Source organism: Oncorhynchus tshawytscha, linkage group LG03 (genome assembly GCF_018296145.1).
Source record: "Oncorhynchus tshawytscha isolate Ot180627B linkage group LG03, Otsh_v2.0, whole genome shotgun sequence".
Taxonomy (NCBI): Eukaryota; Metazoa; Chordata; class Actinopteri; order Salmoniformes; family Salmonidae; genus Oncorhynchus; species Oncorhynchus tshawytscha.
In genome coordinates, this window is record NC_056431.1 from 38,772,175 (window position 1) to 38,796,368 (window position 24,194).

General features: G+C 44.4%; 1 protein-coding gene across 4 annotated transcripts in view; it reads left to right on the forward strand.

The window, feature by feature from the left end:
* Nucleotides 1–24,194, forward strand: part of LOC112235135 (histone deacetylase 4-like) — a 162,822-nt gene that overhangs the window by 99,163 nt on the left and 39,465 nt on the right. For all 4 annotated transcript variants that reach the window (XM_042315388.1, XM_024403530.2, XM_042315400.1 and 1 more), the window contains exons 9-15: nt 690–855; nt 1,111–1,307; nt 13,885–14,097; nt 15,448–15,640; nt 16,456–16,589; nt 21,505–21,607; nt 23,765–23,811. In XM_042315388.1, coding sequence (XP_042171322.1) covers nt 690–855; nt 1,111–1,307; nt 13,885–14,097; nt 15,448–15,640; nt 16,456–16,589; nt 21,505–21,607; nt 23,765–23,811 — 1,053 coding nt within the window. The remainder of the gene's footprint in view (nt 1–689; nt 856–1,110; nt 1,308–13,884; nt 14,098–15,447; nt 15,641–16,455; nt 16,590–21,504; nt 21,608–23,764; nt 23,812–24,194) is intronic.

Below are 24,194 nucleotides of genomic sequence, written 5' to 3' on the forward strand. Positions count from 1 at the left end.
CACTTTTCTCTCGTTCTTTTAGTTTTTACTTTCGTTCTTTCTTTCCGTTCGTTAGTATCTTTCTAACCTGAAATTTCACTTTCTCCCTTTCTCTCTAGCCCACTCCCCCCCACACTCTCTCCACCGCCTTCCCCCAATTTCTTATTTTCTCCATCTAACTTGCTATTTCTCCCCATCTTTTCTCTCACTCACTCGCTCTTTCCTTCTCTCGCTCTCTCTCCTTTCTTTCTCCTCTCCTCCGTCACTTTGAGGGCTTGCTTGCGCACATGGCCCTTTCAGAGTGGAAGAGTCTACATAGAGGAGGCCCTGTCTAGACCTACTCCATCTGTCATATGTGGCTTTTCAGCCTCACTCCATTTCAGAAAGGCCCCGTTGAGAGACAATGACCAGCAGTCAGTGACGCATGTACTACCCCCCATCTCACTCTCTCTCACTCTATATCCGTTTCCAACTCTTCCAAGTCAGTTCAGGCAGAACGTTATTAGTTCACTGTAGTTCACTTATATATTTTGCCCTGTAATGGTTTAGAGGGAAATTACACTACAGTTAGATGTTTCTTGGTTTGCATTAGGGGCAACTTTTCTCCTGTCTCTCACACTCTCTCTCTGTGTCTCTCTCTATCTCTTTCTCTCTCTCTGTGTCTCTGTCTCTCCCTCTATTTGTCCCTTCGGATGACGTCGGGCCAGCAGGAAGGTGACAGGCTTTCAAAGCACGATAGACTGCAGCAGGGCTTCCCCATAACCACTCCCTTCATCCCAGGGGCCCACCTGCCCTCCTACCTGACCGACGGGGGCTCGGCACACAACCCCCTCCTCCAGCACATGGTCCTCCTGGAGCAGTCCCAGAACCCACTAGGTCTGTCCTGCTGAAAGCATATCCACTCCGTCTCAGGCACATAATCTCCAAAACCTGGTTTTTAAAAGGACCACCTTGCGTGATGGTTTCAGTGGCGGCTGGTGAAAGGAGGAATGTGGTTGACATTTCCATTCCAGCCAGTACAATGAGCCTGTCCCCCGGGTTTAAAGTGACAGCAGTCTCCACTGGTTGAGTACTCGATGTTACTTGAGAATCATCCTATTCGTGTTGTGTCTTTGTTTTCATGTGTTTCAGGCCTTGGCGGAATGCCCCTGCAATCGTCCTCCATCCACAAGCTGCGTGGGCAGCACCGTCCCCTGGGGAGGACCCAGTCGGCCCCTCTGCCCCAGAACGCCCAGGCCCTGCAGCAGCTGGTGGTCCAGCAGCAGCACCAGCAGTTCCTGGAGAAACACAAGCAGCAGTTCCAGCAGCAGCAACTCCACATCAACAAGGTGTGTGTGCATGCATCCTTTGTTATTTTATGTGTGTGTGTGTGTGTGTCTGCTGCGTTATGAAGCACAAGCAACAGGCTCAGCAGCAACACAACAACTGTACATCGGCAAAGTATTGCCTGTCCTGTGTGCATGTTATGGAGGAAGCCGCGTCCTTCTATGGTCGACAGGAAAGAGCTCAGTGTGTGTGTATTTATGTGTGTGTGGTGATTAGGGAAGATGGAGAATCATAAGGTCGGAGCAGGGTGGGGGTGTAGAGATAATTATTGCTATTTTTTCTCCCTCTTGAATTTCTCTTGTATTGTGACATTCCTGAGGATTATATAGTGGGTCTAATCCTGGATGCTGATGGATTAAATCTGCGTTCCAGCTGGTGTCTATTCCACAAGTTACCTCTGGCTAAGGCTATGACATTGTAATACCTATTTAGTGTTCCATCCCACTGCGTAATCTACTGTCTCATCAGCCCAACCAGGCAATTTAGAAACTTGATGTCCACTGTGAAAAGCATCTAGACATTTCCCCTTTCTTTTAGACTACCACTTGGTTTTCAACAGCATAGATTTGTATAAACCTTGCTGTCTCTCTCTCCGACGTTTGCAACATCGTTTCAATATTGAAATTCGATCTCCACTGTCCCATTGAGGATTAGCGTGTCACGATGAGACTGCTTTTCTCAAACAGTTGAAATCATGAGTCAGCATAATTTTTATGGATATATACAGTGGGGCAAAAAAGTATTTAGTCAGCCACCAATTGTGCAAGTTCTCCCACTTGAAAAGATGAGAGAGGCCTGTAATTTTCATCATAGGTACACTTCAACTGTGACAGACAAAATGAGAAAACAAATCCAGAAAATCACGTTGTAGGATTTTTTATGAATTTATTTGCAAATTATGGTGGAAAATAAGTATTTGTTTACCTCCTCTGTCCTCCACTCGTTACCTGTATTAATGGCACCTGTTTGAACTTGTTATCAGTATAAAAGACACCTGTCCACAACCTCAAACAGTCACACTCCAAACTCCACTATGGCCAAGACCAAAGAGCTGTCAAAGGACACCAGAAACAAAATTGTAGACCTGCACCAGGCTGGGAAGACTGAATCTGCAATAGGTAAACAGCTTGGTTTGAAGAAATCAATTATTAGGAAATGGAAGACATACAAGACCACTGATAATCTCCCTCGATCTGGGGCTCCACGCAAGATCTCACCCCGTGGGGTCACAATGATCACAAGAACGGGGAGCAAAAATCCCAGATCCACACGGGGGGACCTAGTGAATGACCTGCTGAAAGCTGGGAACAAGTAACAAAGCCTACCATCAGTAACACACTACGCCGCCAGGGACTCAAATCCTGCAGTGCCAGACGTGTCCCCCTGCTTAAGCCAGTACATGTCCAGGCCCGTCTGAAGTTTGCTAGAGAGCATTTGGATGATCCAGAAGAAGATTGGGAGAATGTCATATGGTCAGATGCAACCAAAATATAACTATTTGGTAAAAACTCAACTCGTCGTGTTTGGAGGACAACGAATGCTGAGTTACATCTAAAGAACACCATACCTACTGTGAAGCATGGGGGGTGGAAACATCATGCTTTGGGGCTGTTTTTCTGCAAAGGGACCAGGACGACTGATCCGTGTAAAGGAAAGAATGAATGGGGCCATGTATCGTGAGATTTTGAGTGAAAACCTCCTTCCATCAGCAAGGGCATTGAAGATGAAATGTGGCTGGGTCTTTCAGCATGACAATGATCCCAAACACACCGCCCGGGCAACGAAGGAGTGGCTTCGTAAGAAGCATTTCAAGGTCCTGGAGTGTCCTAGCCAGTCTCCAGATCTCACCCATAGAACATCTTTGGAGGGAGTTGAAAGTCCGTGCCCAGCAACAGCCCCAAAACATCACTGCTCTAGAGGAGATCTGCATGGAGGAATGGGCCAAAATACCAGCAACAGTGTGTGAAAGCATTGTGAAGACTTACAGAAAAAGTTTGACCTCTGTCATTGCCAACAAAGGGTATATAACAAAGTATTGAGATAAACTTTTGTTATTGACCAAATACTTATTTTCCACCATAATTTGCAAATAAATTCATTAAAAATCCTACAATGTGATTTTCTGGATTTTTTATCTCATTTTGTCTGTCATAGTTGAAGTGTACCTATGATGAAAATTACAGGCCTCTCTCATCTTTTTAAGTGGGAGAACTTGCACAATTGGTGGCTGACTAAATACTTTTTTGCCCCACTGTATACAAAGAAATGTCAATAGAAAAAGAGGTGAAACAAAATGAAATGCAGCTAGTTTGCTGTCTTTCCAGCTTCCGTTTGAAGTGGTTGTGTTAGCTCTGTAGTTGGCTATTAGCTCCTCTGAACAGTGTCCTGGCGAGGGAGAAAATTCCAGACTGTGTTAGACATAGTGATAATGCCCTCGAATCCTGTGTTTGGAGGATATATTGGCAGGGTTTGCTGGCTCTCTTGACAGTACACAGTTGAAGTCGGGAAGTTTACATACACTTAGGTTGGAGTCATTAAAGCTCATTTTTCAACCACTCCACAAATTTCTTGTTAACAAACTATAGTTTGGCAAGTCGGTTAGGACATCTGCTTTGTGCATGACACAAGTCATTTTTCCAACAATTGTTTACAGACAGATTATTTGACTTATAATTCACTGTATCACAATTCCAGCGGGTCAGAAGATTACATACACTGAGTTGACTGTGCCTTTAAACAGCTTGGAAAATTCCAGAAAATAATGCCATGACTTTAGAAGCTTCTGATAGGCTAATTGGCATAATTTGAGTCAATTGGAGGAGTACCTGTGGATGTATTTTAAGGCCTACCTTCAAACTCAGTGACTCTTTGCTTGACATGGGAAAATCTAAAGAAATCAGCCAAGACCTCAGGAAAAAAATTGTAGACCTCTACAAGTCTGGTTCATCCTTGGGAGCAATTTCCAAATGCCTGAAGGTACCACGTTCATCTGTACAAACAATAGTGCGCAAGTATAAAAACCATGGGACCATACAGCCATCATACCGCTCAGGAAAGAGACGTGTTCTGTCTCCTAGAGATGAACATACTTTGGTGCGAAAAGTGCAAATCAATTCCAGAACAACAGCGAAGGACCTTGTGAAGATGCTGGAGGAAACAGGTACAAAAGTATCTATATCCACAGTGAAACGAGTCCTATATCGACATAACCTGAAAGGCCGCTCCGCAAGGAAGAAGCCACTGCTCCAAAACCTCCATAAAAAAGCCAGACTACGGTTTGCAACTGCACATGGGGTCAAAGATCGTACTTTTATGGAGGAATGCCTCTGGTCTGATGAAACAAAAATACAACTGTTTGGCAATAATGACCATCATTATGTTTTGACGAAAAAGGGGGAGGCTTGCAAGCCGAAGAACACCATCCCAACCGTGAAGCACGGGGGTGGCAGCATCATGTTGTGGAGGTGATTTGCTCCAGGACGGACTAGTGTACTTCACAAAATAGATGGCATCATGAGGCAGGAAAATTATGTGGATATATTGAAGCAACATCTCAAGACATCAGTCAGGAAGTTAAAGCTTGGTCGCAAATAGGTCTTCCAAATGGACAATGACCCCAAGCATACTTCCAAAGTTGTGGCAAAATGGCTTAAGGACAATAAAGTCAAGGTATTAGAGTAGCCATCACAAAGCCCTGACCTTAATCCTTAATAGAAAATGTGTGGGCAGAACTGAAAAAGCGTGTGCGAGCAAGGAGGCCAACAGCCTGACTGGAGGAATGGGCCAAAATTCACCCAACTTATTATGGGAAGCTTGTGGAAGTCTACGTTTGACCCATGTTAAAATACTTTAAAGGCAAAGCTACCAAAAACTAATTGAGTGTATATAAACTTCAGATCCCCTAGGAATGTGTTGAAAATAAAAGCTGAAATAAATCATTCTCTCTACTATTATTCTGACATTTCACATTCTTAAAATATAGTGGTGATCCTAACTGACCTAAGACAGGGAATGTTTACTCGGATTAAATGTCAGGAATTGTGGAAAAACTGAGTTTAAATGTATTTGGCTAAGGTGTAAGTAAACTTCCAACTTCAACTGTATCCTCCAAACACCGGCTTCGGGGGGAAATATCACATAATTACCCTCTACGGCAGGTACTCCCATACTGGGGTACGCGTCCCTCCAGGGGTACGCGCAATGCCATGCCGTCAGGGGTACGCCAAATAAAAGTGTGATTCACACATAAAAATAAATACAAATCTTCACATTCTCAAACAGTACATTTATATTTTCCAACGGGGCTATACATTTGGGTGATGTTTTTTTCTTTCCTGAGTAGCCTCGTTTCACTGCCAAAATTGCGAAATTGAACCTTCCAGTGTTCAGCGAAATAACAACGCATTGTCAAATACAGGTAGCCTCGTCAAGTAATTAACATCCAATCACTTTAACCGTTAGTCTCTCGTGGGAAACCTTCACTCTTGTGCAGACATTTAGAAACTAAACATGACAATTTGAAAAATAAGCCACGGGAGTTTTTTGAGCGGGAATAAAGACGACTTTCGAGTAGTAAGACGTATAAAAGCAACAGATACCATGAATAAGACTGAGCTAAATGTCTCTTATATGTTGAGCTACCGAGTGGCCAGGACAGGCAAGCTCCATATTATTTTGGAGGACTTCATTCTTCCTGCTGCCGCCGATATGGCTGGGACAATGCTGGGGGAAAAGGCCCCAAAAAACTATACAGACAATGACTTCATCAAACAACACTGTTTCACAACGCATCAGTGACATGGCAAGAGATGTTTAGAAACAATTATTGCTTCGCATACAAGCCAGTGAATTATTTGCATTACAGCTAGATGAGTCAACAGACGTGGCGGGCCTGGCACATGCCCGTTACGTTTATGGGGGGTCAATTAAGGAAGACATCCTCTTCTGCAAACCACTGGAAACCAGGACAACAAGATAGGATATTTTTTAAAGTACTGGACAGCTTTGTGATATCAAATGGACTTTGGTGGTCAAGATGTGTTGGTATCTGTACTGATTGCGCAAAAGCCATGACAGGGAGACATATTGGAGTGGTAATGCGTGTGCAAGCAGTTGCTCCCGACGCCACATGGGTAAACTGCAGCATCCACCACGAGGCTCTTACTGCCAAGGGAATGCCTGACAGCTTGAAAGACATTTTGAACACTACAGTGAAAATGGTTAACTTTGTTAAAGCAAGGCCCCTGAACATTTCTGTATTTTCTGCATTATGCAATGATATGGGAAGCGACCATGTAACGCTTTTACAACATACAGAAGGGCGCTGGTTATCAAGGGGCAAAGTATTGACACATTGTTTTGAATTTAGAGACGAGCTTAAAGTTTTCTCCACTGACCATCATTTTCCCTTGTCCTTCTTTTTGCATGATGATGAATTTCTCACACGACTGGCGTATCTGGATGATGTTTTTTCCCCGTCTGAATGACCTGAATCTAGGATTACAGGGACTCTCCGCAACTATAGTCAATGTGCGGGACAAAATTGAGGCTATAATTAAGAAGTCGGAGCTCTTTTCTGTCTACATAAAACAATGACCATGCACAGGTCTTTCTGTCATTGTATGATTTTTTATTTTGTGCCAATGTACTCAAGCTTACGGACAATGTCAAATGTGATATAGCAAAGCACCTGAGTGAGTACTTTCCCGAAATGGACGACACAAACAACTGGATTTGTTACCCCTTTCATGCCCTGCCTCCAGTCCACTTACCGATATCTGAACAAGAGAGCCTCATCCAAATTGTAACGGTTCTGTGAAAATTGAATTTAGTCAGAAGCCACTGCCAGATTTCTGGATAGGGCTGCGCTCAGAGTTTCTTGCCTTGGCAAATCGCGCTGTTAAGACACTGATGCCGTTTGCAACCATGTTACCTATGTGAGAGTGGATTCTCGGCCCTCACTAGCATGAAAACTAAATGCAGGCACAGACTGTGTGTGGAAAATGATTTAAGACTGAGTCTCGCTCCAGTACAACCCAACATTGCAGAGTTATGTGCATCCTTTCAAGCACACCCTTCTCATTAACCTGTGGTGAGTTATTCACAATATATGATGAACAAATAAGGCTTTATATGTAAGATGGCTAAATAAAGAGCAAAATGATTATATTATTATTTGTGTCCTGGTCCTATAATAGCTCTTTGTCACTTCCCACGAGCCGTGTTGTGACAAAAACTCACTCTCATTCTTATGTTTAATAAATGTATTGTATAGTGTGTGTGTGGCAGGCTTACAATGATTGCAAAAAAAAAAAAAAACATTTGAGAGTGTGCTGACCCTGGCGCTAGAGTGAGTGTGACGCTGGAGGTTGAATGTTCGAAGGGGTACGGGACTATACACATTTTGGGAACCACCGCTCTACGGGAATCTGTTGTTTTCCACTAATTTTAACCTCAGAATGTACCTCAGAGTTCTCGGTGGTCATCCATTAAGAATATGGAGAATATGGCTTAGTTTACTTCCCAATGGTTTGGCATTAGATATGTTGTTTGACAAGCAATGGGAGGTGGCAGGGATCGGTGTTAGTACGATGCGGCTAAATCAACCCAGTCATATGTTGGGGTTGCTGACTCTCAGGATATATCGATTGTTTACTGGTGATCCATAAGTGGCCACTTGTCACTTTACTAGTGAATCAGCTGTCTCCGTGACATCAATACTTCCACCGTGCTGCTGTTAGATTGTAATCTACTGTGTTTGCTGGTGATCCATAAGTGGTCACTTGTCACTTTACTAGTGAATCAGCTGTCTCCGTGACATCAATACTTCCACCGTGCTGCTGTTAGATTGTAATCTGCTGTGTTTGCTGGTGATCCATAAGTGGTCACTTGTCACTTTACTAGTGAATCAGCTGTCTCCGTGACATCAATACTTCCACCGTGCTGCTGTTAGATTGTAATCTGCTGTGTTTGCTGGTGATCCATAAGTGGTCACTTGTCACTTTACTAGTGAATCAGCTGTCTCCGTGACATCAATACTTCCACCGTGCTGCTGTTAGATTGTAATCTACTGTGTTTGCTGGTGATCCATAAGTGGTCACTTGTCACTTTACTAGTGAATCAGCTGTCTCCGTGACATCAATACTTCAACCGTGCTGCTGTTACATTGTAATCTACTGTGTTTGCTGGTGATCCATAAGTGGTCACTTGTCACTTTACTAGTGAATCAGCTGTCTCCGTGACATCAATACTTCCACCGTGCTGCTGTTAGATTGTAATCTACTGTCAAAAAAAGTGATGTATTTGATGGAACCTTGGTTTTTGCTTCATGTTTTGGATGAGAGGTACTAAAAAGCTGCAATGCTTGAAACAGGTATAGTTGGATATTAACAGTGTTGAGGAGTTGTTGTTTTTTAAACTACCAGTTTATTAAGTATTAAAGGAACTACAGTAGGCTTCAACTTCAAAGCAATCTCATCCTTCATGTGGCTGGCTCAAATCTCAAAAGTGTGTTTCCCGCTTTAACACTAGAAAAGCTGGGCCTTAAGGGACCCCACTGAGAGCCAATGAGCAGTCATTTTGACTGCAACATTCTAACAGTCTAATAAATACGTTTCATATATGCTATTGGAAAAAATATCCTTTGTTTTTAATTATGAAGTTCTTGGGTAACATTAGAAATATATATATATATATATATATATATATAATAACTCAATTTTATATTTAGTCTCGATATAATTTAAGTTTAGTTTCGAAGGCCAGTTATCAGCCTGTGAATGAGGGGCAGGGCTTGAAAATGACATGTCCTCTTAAAACCGCTTGTGACACGTTCTGTTTGTGATAATGAGATTCTACCAACACACGTGTGTTAAACATAGTTATTTAGGAAAAGTCAAGGATGGAGGGGGGCATGACGTTAAAAATGGCAGAGATATATTTTAAATAAAAAATGATTGCCTCAGCGCTTCTAGTGTTAAAAGAGTTACAGAACGAGAGAGAGAGAGTCAATGAGATTGAAAGGGCGGGAGGGGGGTTGAGTGTAAAAAGAGAGGCTTGTGTTTGGAGAAGAGGGACCGGGGATGAGGCAAGAGACCAGTGCTCTGACGTCAATGGACCGGGTCCCCTGGCGTCGTGCCAATAGGGCCCTGTGTGTGCGTCTGCCAGCCATGGTGACTACGACCAGGGACACTGGAAACGGGAGATGGGTGGGGGGTGTTGTTATTTCCCTTGCCATCCCCGTGGCGACCGAGCCTGATGGACCCAGCTGGCCTGGCACAGCATCGTCTGCCACAGTCTTGATTACACACTCTCTCTCTCTCTTTGCTTCTTTGTTTCTTTCTCTCTCTCTCTCTCTCTCTCTCTCTCTCTCTCTCTCTCTGCCTACTTCCTTCTCTGTCTCTCTTTCTCTCTCTGCATACAGGTATATCTGTCTCTTTCTGTTTGTCTATTTCATTCTCCCTCTCTCGCTCTCTCTATTTCTGTGTCTCATTTTCTTCTGTCTTCTCTTTTCAATCTCTCTCACTTTATCTGGGCTGCCTACTCTTTCTCTCTATATATATGATTTATCTAATGTCTACCTTACCCAACGTCCCACTTTCATTCTCGCTCACTCTCCACTTTGAAGTTCTGTCTTGGTCCCCCTCTCCCTCACTTGATTTTGAACAGAAGTACCCTCTTTATCCTTCTGTTTATGGAGGATATTCTACTATTCTCTCTCTCTCTCTCTCTCTCTCTCTCTCTCTCTCTCTCTCTCTCTCTCGCTCTCTTTCTCTCACTCACTCACTCTCTCTCTCTCTCTCTCTTTCTCTCACTCACTCTCTCTCTCTCTCCCTCTCGCTCTCTCTCGCTCTCTCTTTCTTTCCCTCTCTCTCTCTTTCTCTCTCGCCTCTCTCTTTCTTTCCCTCTCTCTCTCTCTTTCTTTCTCTCTTTTTCTCTCTTTCTTTCTCTCTCTCTCTCTCGCTCTCTCTCTCTCTCGCTTACTCTCTCGCTCTCTCTCGCTCTCCCTCTCTCAATGGGGCTTTATTGGCATGGAAACAGTGTTAACATTGTCAAAGCAAGTGAAATAAACAATCACAAATTAGCAGATTTAATTTACTTTTGTGTTTGTGCTCCACTAGTCTCCAAAATCCGCTGGTTGCTCTTTTCTAATCGCAACAGGTCCCAAACTTTGCTGCAATGATAGCAAACTGCGGTATTTCACCTAACACATATGGGAGCTTACTGTCCCCCTAATATTGGCTAATGGCTGTTGCAGGAAGGTCCATTTTTGATTTTATGGATATACACTACTGTTCAAAAGTTTGGGGTCACTTAGAAATGTCCTTGTTTTTGAAAGAAAAGCTATTTTTTTGTCCATTAAAATAATATCAAATTGATCAGAAATACAGTGTAGACATTGTTAATGTTGGAAATTACTATTGTAGCTGGAAACGGCTGATTTTTGGGGGAATATCTACGTAGGCGGACAGAGGCCCATTATCAGCAACCATCACACCACTCCTGTGTTCCAATGGCACGTTGTGTTAGCTAATCCAAGTTTATCATTTTAAAAGGCTAGTTGATCATTAGAAAACCCTTTTGCAATTATGTTATCACAGCTGAAAACTGTTGTCCTGATTAAAGAAGCAATAAAACTGGCCTTTTTAGACTAGTTGAGTATCTGGAGCATCAGCATTTGTGGGTTCGATTACAGGCTCAAAATGGCCAGAAACAAAGAACTGTCTTCTGAATCTCGTCAGTCTATTCTTGTTCTGAGAAATGAAGGCCATTCCATGCGAGAAATTGCCAACAAACTGAAGATCTCATAGAACTCTATGTACTCTACTCTATGTACTCTACACCATAATTTGCAAATAAATTCATAAAAAATCCTACAATGTTATTTTCTGGATTTCTTTTCTCATTTTGTCTGTCATAGTTGAAGTATACCTATGATGGAAATTACAGGCCTCTCTCATCTTTTTAAGTGGGAGAACTTGCACAATTGGTGGCTGACTAAATACTTTTTTGCCCCACTGTATATATATATATATATATTTAGTGCCTTCGGAACGTATTCAGACCCCTTGATTTTTCCCCACATTTTGTTACATTACGTTCTTATTCTACAATGGATTACATTTTTTTAAATCCTCAGCAATCTACACACAATACCCCATAATGACAAAGTGAAAACAGGTTTTTAGCATTTTTGCAAATAAATATAAATAACAGGTACCCTATTTACATAAGTATTCAGACCCTTTTCTATGAGGCTCGAAATTGAGCTCAGGCACATCCTGTTTCCATTGATCATCCTTGAGATGTTTCTACAACTTTATTAGAGTCCACCTGTGATAAATTCAATTGATTGGACATGAATTGGAAGGCACACACCTGTCTATATAAGGTCCCAAAGTTGACAGTGCATGTCAGAGCAAAAACCAGGCCATGAGGTCGAAGGAATTGTTCGTAGAGCTCTGAGACAGAATTGTGTCGAGGCACAGATCTGGTGAAGGGTACCAAAACATTTCTGCAGCATTGAATGTCCCCAAGAACACAGTGGCCTCCTTCATTCTTAAATGGAAGAAGTTTGAAACCACCAGGACTCTTCCTAGACCCGATGGTCACTCCGACAGAGCTCTAGAGTTACTCTGTGGAGATGGGAGAACCTTCCAAAAGGACAACTATCTCCGCTGCACTCCACCAATCAAGCTTTTATGTTAGAGTGGCCACTCCTCAGTAAAAGGCACATGACAGCCCGCTTGGAGTTTGCCAAAAGGCACCTAAAGACTCTCAGACCATGAGAAACAAGATTCTCTGGCCTGATGAAACCAAAATTGAACTCTTTGGCCTGAATGCCAAGAGTCACGTCTGGAGGAAACCTGGCACCATCCCTACGGTGAAGCATGGTGGTGGCAGCATCATGCTGTGGGGATGTTTTTCAGCGGCAGGGACTGGGAGTCAGGATCGAGGCAAAGATGAATGGAGCAAAGTACAGAGAGATCCTTGATGAAAACCTGCTCCACAGCACTCAGGACCTCATACTGGGCCGAAGGTTCACCTTCCAATAGGACAACGACCCTATGCACACAGCCAAGACAACGCAGGAGTGGCTTCGGGATAAGTCTCTGTATGTCCTTGAGTGGCCCAGCCAGAGCCTGGACTTGAACCCGATCCAACATCTCTGGAGAGACCGGAAAATAGCTGTGCAGCGACGCTCCCCATCCAACCTGACAGAGCTTGAGAGGATCTTCAAAGAAGAATGGGAGAAACTCCCCAAATACAGGTGTGCCAAGCTTGTAGTGTCATACCCTAGAAGACTCAAGGCTGTAATCACTGCCAAAGGTGCTTCAGCAAAGTACTTAGTAAAGGGTCTGAATGCTTATGTAAATGTATATTTCATGTTTGAATTTGTTTTGTTTTTTGCAAACATTTCTAAAAACCTGTTTTTGCTTTGCCATTATGGGGTATTGAGGAAAACAAATATACAGTGCCTTCGGAAAGTTGTCGGACCACTTGACTTTTTCAACATTTTGTTACGTTACAGCCATATTCTAAAATTGATTCAATAGATTTTTTTCCTCATTAATCTACACTTAATACCCCATAATGGATACCCAAACAATTTGCATTGTACCCGCTGTATATAGCCTGGCTATTGTTATTTTACTGATGCTCTTTAATTACTTGTTACTTTTATTTCTTTTTTAATTTCTTTTTTTTGTTGGTATTTTTCTTAAAACTGCATTGTTGGTTAAGGGCTTGTAAGTAAGCATTTCACTGTAAGGTCTACTACACCTGTTGTACTCGGCGCATGTGTCAAATAACATTTGATTTGAATTTGATCACAAAGCAAAAACAGTTTTTTAGAAATGTTTGCAAATTTACAAAGAATTAAGTGGCCGGATAGGTGCAGAGAAAGGTGTTGTTTCGTTAGAGTTAAGTGCCTCGCTCAAGGGCACATCGACAGATTTTTCACCTTGCCAGCTTGGGTATTTGAATCTAGCGACCTTTCGGTTATTGGCCCAACGCTGCTAGGCTACCTGCCACCCTTATAGTGCTTGGCAAGCGGGAGCGAAGGGCACTGTGTCCTAGTGTTGCTAGTCATGCCCTTCCCAGTAGTGGACTGTATGTATGTATCAAGGTGACATCTAGATGGTTATCAATATTGTATTTATTGTGTAGGCTGCTATCCTAATTTAAATAAAATCACGGGAGGGAAAGAAATTGCCACGTTAGCTGCCGCCGGCGACACGACCATGAAGAAGCTGGCTGCAGCTCAATCAGCCTTAAAAAATGGTATACTGCCTCTAAGCCATAGGCAGCAAGGATAAGAGGCGATAAGAGGTTTCCCAACATATGTATTGCAACAGTTATCATTACTTATCGTTTTGCTGTCCTGTGTGGGTCAGTTAGTGGAGCATGGCGATTGCAATGCCAAGGGTTGCTGGGGCCAGCCATACAACAAATGTATGCACGCATGACTATTGCTCTGGGTAAAAAAATATATATTATTACTATTATTATGAACAGGTATGTGTAACTTTTTCATACCCAGTGCTGTGTCTTCTAATATTTAACCCCCCCCCTATTCAGATGATGGCCAAGCCCAGCGAGCCGGGGCCGGGCCGGCAGCACGAGAGTCACCCGGAGGAGACAGAAGAGGAGCTAAGGGAGCACCAAGCCCTATGTCCCCAGGACGGAGGCCTCATGTGTGGAGTGACAGTCAAGCAGGAGCCCCCGGACCCCGAGGAAGAGGAGAGGGACCACAGAGACAGGATAGTTGACCAGGAGCTGCTCTTCCGACAGGTACGGGACAGAGAGCAGGAAGAGGAGGGGACACAGAAACGCACACACACAATCAAACATAGACATATTCATGCGTGCACATGCACAAGTGCACACACACACACATATTCAGGCATGCACGCATAAATGCAGACACACAAACACACAAACTCGCAGCCTAATTGTTGCTGTTACAGCTTGTGGTTAACATCACCAATGGACAAGAGCTGGAGATTCCGGACGGAGGGAACGGAGACAGACAGACAGACAGACAGACAGACAGACAGACAGACAGACAGACAGACAGACAGACAGACAGACAGACAGACAGACAGACAGACAGACAGACAGACAGACAGACAGACAGACAGACAGAGAAGGGAGACTACACACTTGTCATGCTTTGGTGATAATGAACAGAATGTAGGCTATTTGGGTTTTTAGTCAGTTCACGAAAAACAGACACCCACACATGGCTTACTCTGGCTGTATGGACACACACACACACTATACTCCTACTCTCAAAGTGAAATGGCGTGCAGGTTTTTGTCTGAATGGCTGAGGGCAGCCTCACGCCTCCTCTCTACAGCTGAATCTGAGTTTCCCTAGGATCACACACACACACATCGACACACACATTGTCACCGACACACACACACACACACACACACACACACAAGACCATGTCCTCCCTGTCTAACATACAGCCCATGCAGTCAGTCCAAATCCAATCAACTGTCCTCCCTGTTGCCATGACGCCCACAAACCCTACATCCCCTGGTAGGAAGTAGAGCACTGGGGGCCCCTGGGAAATGCAGTGTTAGAACAGGAGCGATGCCCAATCGAATCCTGGTCTGTTAGTTACAGTAGTGGCAATTCACTTAGTGGCAGTACAGTTTGCGAATCTGAATCCCAATAGCTCCTTAACGTCAATCACCTATAGCCAGCCCCACCAGTAGTCTTTAATAAGAATTGGGGTGACTATCAATGAGATCATTTGAATACCTGCATACTTACAAAGCATTTGTCTCTGTATCTTTATGCTCCTGAATCAACTCACACGTCTGATTCATGTCTGTCTGGCTGTGATAATGGAGACGCATCAAGCGCCATCTTCTGGCTACTAAGATATCTTGCAGCAGTTCAACAGATGCACACGATAGCTGCATTTGGTGTGTGTGTGTGTGTGTGTGTGAGAGAGAGAGAGAGAGAGAGCACTTACGTGTGTGTAATATCTCTCTTTCTCTCTCTCTGCCTCTCTGTCTGTCTCTCTTTCTCTCTCTCTTTCTGTCTCTCTCGGTCTCTCTCTCTTTCTGTTTCTCTCTGTCTCGCTCTCTTTTTGTTTCTCTCTGTCTCTCTCTCTGTGAGCAGCAGGATGTGTTGTTGGAGCAGCAGAGAATCCACCAGTTGAGGAACTACCAGGCTTCGATGGAGGCAGCCGGCCTGTCAATCACCTTCCCAGCGCACCGCCCCCTCTCCAGGGCCCAATCATCTCCTGCCTCGGCTTGCTTCCCCCCAATCGTGGTGCAGCAGGAACCACCCACCAAGCCTCGCTTCACCACCGGCAAGCACCCTTGACCCACACACACTAACACACGTGCGCACTCATGCACACAATCACACACACGCTCAAATCACTCTATCGCTCTCTCTCTCTCTAACCTTCAGTCTGCAAGGGCTTAGCTGCCTGTTCTCTTAGATTAATGTGTCCTCTCTCCCTGAAAAAAGAATCAAGTCCTTGACTCGTTCCCCTCTAAACCACTCTGAGAGCCCCAGTGTCCAGCATACTGATCAGCCATGCAGTGCAGGGTGTGGGTGTCTGTATCTGTCTGTCTGTGTGTGTCTGTGTGTGTGTGTGCGTGCGTGCATGTGTTTGAGAGAGAGAAAGAGAAAGGGAGGGGAGTGCACTGAGAATCTATGGCCGTGTGCAAAATCTGGCTTGCCTACTACTTACCAAAACGACATACTGTGTACTAAATACTAATCGTACTACATACTATTTAGAACATACTGTTCAGTACAAACGAACGCAGTAAGCATCAAATGTCAACACACTAGGCTCATCCATACTGAGAGTGTGTCGTCTAATGCGCGATTGCGTTGACTGCCGCCGTCCGTACATTTTGGCACAGCACGTCAATTTATCTGATTAATCAGCCGTTGTCAAGCACACGAGAGTCTACTAAAATCAAATGCCAAAATTAGTATGACATCCTGGCATTTAAAGCATACCACATTTCCAGATTTTTCACATTTTTCACATTTCACATTTTCACAAAATGCCTAATATTTAGAAGGCATGTACATACGGGTATTCGGACACGGTTATGTCTCCCTAGTTTTTCCTAACTCTGTGTGTGTGTTCCCATCACCCTCCAGGACTGGTGTATGACACATTGATGCAGAAGCACCAGTGTATGTGTGGCAACACCAACACACACCCAGAGCACGCTGGACGCATCCAGAGCATCTGGTCTCGACTCCAAGAGACAGGACTGAGGGGCCAGTGTGAGGTACGGAGACCATCACCAAAGCTCATCTCTTGGATGTGTATCAATCATCTATACTGACACATTGTTTCACTCATTTTTAAGCACTGACCTACAAGCAGAGGTTATATTGAGGCCTGCTCTGTGTTTTCACCCATACAGTCTTTTCAGATTAGTGCAGAGACTTAAGGGGAGAAATCCAATTTAGAGTATAAATTCTGTCAGACTAACTGAGGAAGCTTGTTCTGACCGTCCTATATCAATAGTCGAACGTGGCTTCCTTTTCCCATCTAACCTAGACTACAGCGATGGACCCATTATACCACTTTCAGAGTGTTCTAAGGCACCATTTCTGACCAGGAGGGGGCAGTGTTAAACCATGCTGCACAACCTCCCCATTGACAAAACACCCCACAGCAAGTTGTCCATAAGCACAGATCTAGGATCAGCTAACCCTTGCCAAACCTTAACCATGTGGCAGAAGAAAAATCTAAACTGACCTTAGATCATTGTTTAGCTTAGGGCCTTGTTTTGAAGTATTAGGTTGTTTTGAAGCGCTGGCAGAGATAAAAAGCTTATAGTGGGTCTTATCATGCCCTGCACCTGTTCTGTGACAATCCACATACACGCACTCATGCATGCACACACACAATTACCACACACACAGACGCACACACACACATTTTCTCAGTAATAGACATTATTTTCTCTTCATCCGAGAGGTCTAAAAACAGTCTAATGGTTCCTAAATGGGGATAATCTTTCCTGCATCGCTGTGTGCGTTGCATGTGTGTGTGTGTGTGTGTGTGTGTGTGTGTGTCTTTATCTTTCATTTAAAGACCCTTGCTCCCCTTCGGTCTCAACGTAGACTATGATCTGAAGCCATTCTTGTGATTTTGCTATTCATTGAAAGTGTTTGTAGGCCTATGGAAGCCAAATTGTATCTATGACCGTAATGCTATCCATTCATGTTTTTTTATACGTTCTATTTATATCTGTAAATGAACCAGTGATTTCAACCCACACCCGGCCATGATTACAGACACCTGCGCGTGTCCTTTGACACGATATAAACTGGTGACCCGCAGTGTTTGTCATTATACCCTGATGAAGACAGCGTGTCTGTCGAAACGCCGGTTATGAGGCTATTCAGTTATTGCATCTGAGCTCCTAGAGTGTGCGGGTCTCCTGTGTCTGATCTCTCCCGCGTCTCACTCGCTCATTGCGCCATCGCTACGCTTGGTTGCACAGCTGCCTGTCTGTCTTTCCCGAATGGCACAAACAGAAAGAACATCAACAAGTAAACAAGCAAACAAATTCCATCCCCAGACTTCCTCTCCTGTCTCTCTCTCTCTCTCTCTCTCTCTCTCTCTCTCTCTCTCTCTCTCACACTAACCCCTTTCAGACCTCATTTACGACCACCACTGTTACTAATTGGAGATTCCTGGCTGCAGGTGTTACCCTGCTGCCCCCCCCATCTTCCCCGTCCCTCCTTCACTCTCTCCTTTTCATCCTTCCATCCCTCCATCCTTTCCGTCCCTCTTGTCCATCAAAAAGCTCAGGTGGCCCTTGGGGATTAGTAAAATAGCAGTACATTATAACAAATGGGTACACAATTACAGATTCTGGTGTCATAGTAAGTGTTACCAGGCCCTGTAGCCCCCAGTTCCACTCCTGTTCCCCAGGCGCTATCATTTGTTGACTTCTGTAACCGTAAAAGCCTTGGTTTCATGCATGTTAATATCAGAAGCCTCCTCCCTAAGTTTGTTTTTTTCACTGCTTTTGCACACTCCGCCAACCCTGATGTTCTAGGCGTGTCTGAATCCTGGCTTAGGCCACCAAAAATTCTGAAATTTCCATCCCCAACTACAACATTTTCCGCCAAGATAGAACTGCCAAAGGGGGTGGAGTTGCAATCTACTGCAGAGATGGCCTGCAGAGTTCTGTCATGCTATCCAGGTCTGTGCCCAAACAGTTTGAGCTTCTACTTTTAAAAATCCACCTTTCCAGAAACAAGTCTCTCACCTTTGCCGCTTGTTATAGACCACCTTCAGCCCCCAGCTGTGCCCTGGACACCATATGTGAATTAATTGCCCCCCATTTATCTTTATCTTCGTACTGTTAAGTGACCTAAATTGGGATATGCTTAACACCCCGGCCATCCTACAATACAAACTAGATGCCCTCAATCTCACACAAATTATCAAGGAACCTACCAGGTACAAACCTAAATCCGTAAACACGGGCACCCTCATAGATATCATCCTGACCAACCTGCCCTCTAAATACACCTCTGCTGTCTTCAACCAGGATCTCAGCGATCACTGCCTCATTGCCTGCGTCCGTAATGGGTCCTCAGTCAAACGACCACCCCTCATCACTGTCAAACGCTCCCTAAAACACTTCAGCAAACAGACCTTTCTAATCGACCTGGCCTGGGTATCCTGGAAGGATATTGACCTTGTTCCCTCAGTAGAGGATGCCTGGTTATTCTTTTAAAAGTTCTTTCCTCACCATCTTAAATAACATGCCCCGTTCAAAAAATGTAGAACTAAGAACAGATATAGCCCTTGGTTCACTCCAGACTTGACTGCACTTGACCAGCATAAAAACATCCTGTGCCGTACTGCATTAGCATCGAATAGCCCCCGCGATATGTAACTTTTCAGGGAAGTTAGGAACAAATATACACAGGCAGTTAGGAAAGAAAAGGCAAACAGAAATTTGCATCCTGTAGCACAAACTCCACACTGGGACACTGTAAAGTCCATGGAGAATAAGAGCACCTCCTCCCAGCTGCCCACTGCACTGAGGCTTGGAAACACTGTCACCACCGATAAATCCACGACAATCGAGAATTTCCATAATCATTTTTCTGTGGCTGGCCATGCTTTCCACCTGGCTACCCCTACCCCGGTCAACAGCTCTGCAACCCCACAGCAACTTGCCCAAGCCTCCCCATTTCTCCTTCACACAAATCCAGACAGCTTACGTTCTGAAAGAGCTGCAAAATCTGGACCTCTACAAATCAGCCGGGCTAGACAATCTGGACCCTTTCTTTCTAAAATTATCCGCCGCTATTGTTGCAACCCCTATTATTAGCCTGTTCAACCTCTCTTTCGTATTGTCTGAGATCGCTAAAGATTGGAAATCACACTCTAGACCCAAACTGTTACAGACCTTTCTTTATCTATCTTACCCTGCCTTTCTAAAGTCTTCGAAAGCCAAGTTAACAAACAAATCACTGACCATTTCGAATCCCACCGTACCTTCTCCGCTGTGCAATTTGGTTTCCGACCTGGTCATGAGTGCACCTCAGCCATGCTCAAGGTCCTAAACAACATCATAACCACCATCGATAAAAGACAATACTGTGCAACCGTCTTCATCAACCTGGCCAAGGCTTTCGGCTCTGTCCATCACCGCATTCTTATCGGCAGACTCAACAGCCTTGGTTTCTCAAATGACTGCACGGTTCGCCAACTACTTCTCAGATAGAGTTCAGTGTGTCAAATCGGAGGGCCTGTTTTACGGACCTCTGGCAGTCTCTATGGGGGTACCACAGGGTTCAATTCTCGGGCTGACTCTTTTCTCTGTATACATCAATGATGTCGCTCTTGCTGCTGGTGATTCTCTGATCCACCTCTACGCAGACGACACCATACTGTATATTTCTGGCCCTTCTTTGGACACTGTGTTAATAAACCTCCAGACGAGCTTCAATGTCATATAATACTCCTTCCGTGGACTCCAACTGCTCTTAAATGCAAGTAAATCTAAATGCATGCTCTTCAACCGATTGCTGCACGCACCTGCCCACCCAGCATCACTACTCTGCGCAGTTCTGGCTTAGGATTTGTGGACAACTACAAATACCTAGGTGTCTGGTTAGACTGTAAACTCTCCTTCCAGACTCACAAGTATCTCCAATCCAAACTTAAATCTGGAATCGGCTCCTATTTTGCAACAAAGCATCCTTCACTCATGCTGCCAAACATACCCTCGTAAAACTGACTATCCTGCCAAAGTCAAGGATCGGTAGGATAGTCAGTTTTACGAGGGTATGTTTGGCAGCATGAAATTGACAAAATAGCCTCCAACGCTACTCAGCAAACTGGATGTAGTCTATCACAGTGCCATCTGTTTTGTCACCAAAGCCCCATATACTACCCACCACTGTGACCTGTATGCTCTTGTTGGCTGGCCCTCTCTTCATATTCGTCACCAAACCCACTGGCTCCAGGTCATCTATAAGTCTTTGCTAGGTAAAGCCCAGCCTTATCTCAGCTCACTGGTCACCATAGCAGCACCCACCCATAGCACGCGCTCCAGCAGGTATATTTCACTGTTCATCCCCAAAGCCAACTCCTCTTTTGGCTGCCTTTCCTTCCAGTTTGCTGCTGCCAATGACTGGAACGAATTGCATAAATCACTGAAGCCGGAGTCTTATATCTCCCTCACTAACTTTAAGCATCAGCTGTCAGAGCAGTTTACCGATCATTGCACCTGTACACAGCCCATCTGTAAATAGCCCACCCAACTACCTCATCCCCATATTGTTATTTATTTTTTTGCTCCTTTGCACCCCACTATCTCTACTTGCACATTCATCTTCTGCACATCTATCACTCCAGTGTTTAATTGCTAAATTGTAATTATTTCGCCACTATGGCCTATCTATTGCCTTACCTCCCTAATCTTACTACATTTGCACACACTGTATATAGATTTTTCTATTGTGATATTGACTGTACGTTTGTTTATCCCATGTGTTGTTTGTGTCGCACTGCTTTGCTTTATCTTGGCCAGGTCGCAGTTGTAAATGAGAACTTGTTCTCAACAGGCCTACCTGGTTAAGTAAAGGTGAAAGAAATATAAATAAAATACAAATAAAATTGACCAACTTTCTTTCTTTCTCCCCCCCCCCCCTTCTCTGCAGTGTATACGGGGGCGGAAAGCCTCACTGGAAGAACTGCAGACGGTTCACTCTGAGGCCCACGTCCTTCTGTATGGAACCAACCCACTTCGACAGAAACTAGACAGTACGTCCTACACCTGGAGTGCTACTCTAGGATCTGTCCATATAATCCTATTCATTGTGATCTAAAAGGAAAAACTGGTGCTAGATCAGCATTCCTGAGACCCTTTGTGGATATGGGCCCAGACCCAACTGGTCTGGGCAAAGCAACACTTAACAGGATGCGTTGTGTAGATGCTCATGGTATATTGTGCAGGGCGAATCCCAACTTCCACCGAAGTCAAATTGTCACCTCGTCTTCCACGGACATCAACGCATGTCAGGCAGTTAAGGTTGACCCATATATGTACAAAGTAAATGATCAAGATTGCCTAAAGTATGACAGTGTTACGACAATAATACAATAACAGCTCTCTCCCTCCTCTTACACCTCGGCTGTCTATTATTACAGGGCAAGGCCTGGTCTAAGGATTGTGTTCCTCTACAGGACCATTATCAACCTTATTATCTACACGATTGTCTTCTGTGTAGACCAAAGCAGGGACACTCAGTACATCTCCAAAGAGATTGTTCTGTTTACCTAAACGACAGCCTTTTAAAAATTTGTTTTGGTTCTATTCGTTTTGTTTTTTTCTTGTTCCTATTTGGAACTTGTGGAACTTGCTCAAATCTACCTCTAAGCTGTTGGCCCAGCTGTTCGCCACCTCTCTGCCAATAATGAACACGCATGCACGCACGCACACACACACACCATTTTCCATGACTTCACCCCTCCTTGTTTACTCCCTCCCAAGGTTTACTGATCCATCACCTAAAGATTTCCTCTCGGGTTGGGAGAGTGAGAGAGACGGACTTTTTGGCTCAAACATCTCACTATGACCACTCTGGCTTTCATAGCTGAGTTAGCCTCTTAGCCAGCAGTGTCTGTGGAGTAAGGTAGTCATTAGATTTTTGGTACTTTTTTGGACCAGAGGCTCTCAACCTTTTTTGGTTACTGTACCACAGTACATTTTGCTCTGCTCGGAGTACCCCTGAAGGACATCCTCATGTGCATTTTACCAGTAAGACTCATGAAAACAGTACCCCCCTGTGGATAGGCCAAGTACCCCCAGGGGAACCACTGTTTTGGACTGTGTTCAACTGTGTGTGATTATGTTGTATTGCATCAATGGTGTGTCTGTGTGTGTGTGTGTGTGTGTGTGTGTGTGTGTGTGTGTGTGTGTGTGTGTGTGTGTGTGTGTGTGTGTGTGTGTGTGTGTGTGTGTGTGTGTGTGTTCGTGTGTATGTGTTCGTGTGTATGTGTTCGTGTGTCTGTGTGTGTGTGTGGGTTCGTGTGTGGGTGTGTGTGGGTGTGTGTGTGCATGTATGTGTTCGTGGGTTCGTGTGTGTGTCCGTGTGCGCGCGTGTGTGTGTGATGAGTCAATCCAGGAGCGTCTGCTATATGAATTCATATTAATGCAGTGTTACGATCAACTCAGGGCCCACTAAGAAGAGTGAACGTTAACCTAGACACATTTTAAATGTTCAGGCCAAAAGGTGAAATGTTGCTAGCGTATATTCTCAAATCATGCAGGGTGTTGTATTAAGGGTTTGGGGGTTTCCACTTGACGATGTTTTGCTAGAATTTATACCGGTCAAGATAGATTTGTATCTCAATTGGGGATATAATGTCTAACCTAGTCATCTTGCAGGCGCTTCTTGTCTGGAAGGACTAGAATACTTTCTACTATGCATACTGCATGACAAGGTGGTTGGACAACTCTTAGGTTATGTTACATACCGTAACATACTGTTACTTCATATTCACAACTATGGTATACAGTACTGTCACAGGAACAATGGATAAGTGGGATGAAGGGGTGAGCGAGGGAGGGATGGAAAAGAGGGCGACTGAATGAAGAAGAAAGTGAAAGTGTGTTACTAATTTGTTGTCACAACAAGAGGGGAGAGGAGGGAAGAAAGGTTTGACAAAATCAAGTTGTTTACACTAAGAGAGAGAGAGAGATTCGTCATTTTTTCCCCACCACATTTAAAATGGCATCTGTGTATTCTCTCCTCTGTGGAAGTTCATGTGGTCAGAGTCTGGAGTTCAGAGGTCAAGGCACCTGCTGAAAGTCCTGGGTGTCCATGAGTATTCTGGCGGTCCCCTCTAACCTCTCTCTCTCTCTCTCTCTCTCTCTCTCTCGCTCTCTCTCTCCCTCTTTTTCTCTCTCTTTCTCAGGTTCAGTTACTCCCATGTTTGTGAGGCTGCCTTGTGGAGGGGTGGGGGTAAGTCACTCTCTTCTACTTCTTCTCTTCTACTCCCCTGTAGAAATAATGTTGCTGTTTGTTCTCCCACCACACACACACACACGCACACACACCACCCTGGAGCACCAGAGGCAACCAAAACTGTTGCTCTGCTTTCTGTCGAGTGGGTAATTGTGACCAGATGTTTTCTATGAACATGATGCTGTGTGCTGTAGAGCGTGTGTGGGTGGGGGGTGCACTGCCTGTGTATTGTGTGTTCAGAGGGACACTTAGGAGAGGGGGGTGACAATGGTGTCTGTGTGTGTGTGTGTTTTTGGGTGCGCGTGTGCTGCTTGTGAAAGTAAAGTTATTATATGTGTTTCAGAGTGTGTGTGTGTGTGTGTGTGCGTGTTTTGGAGTGA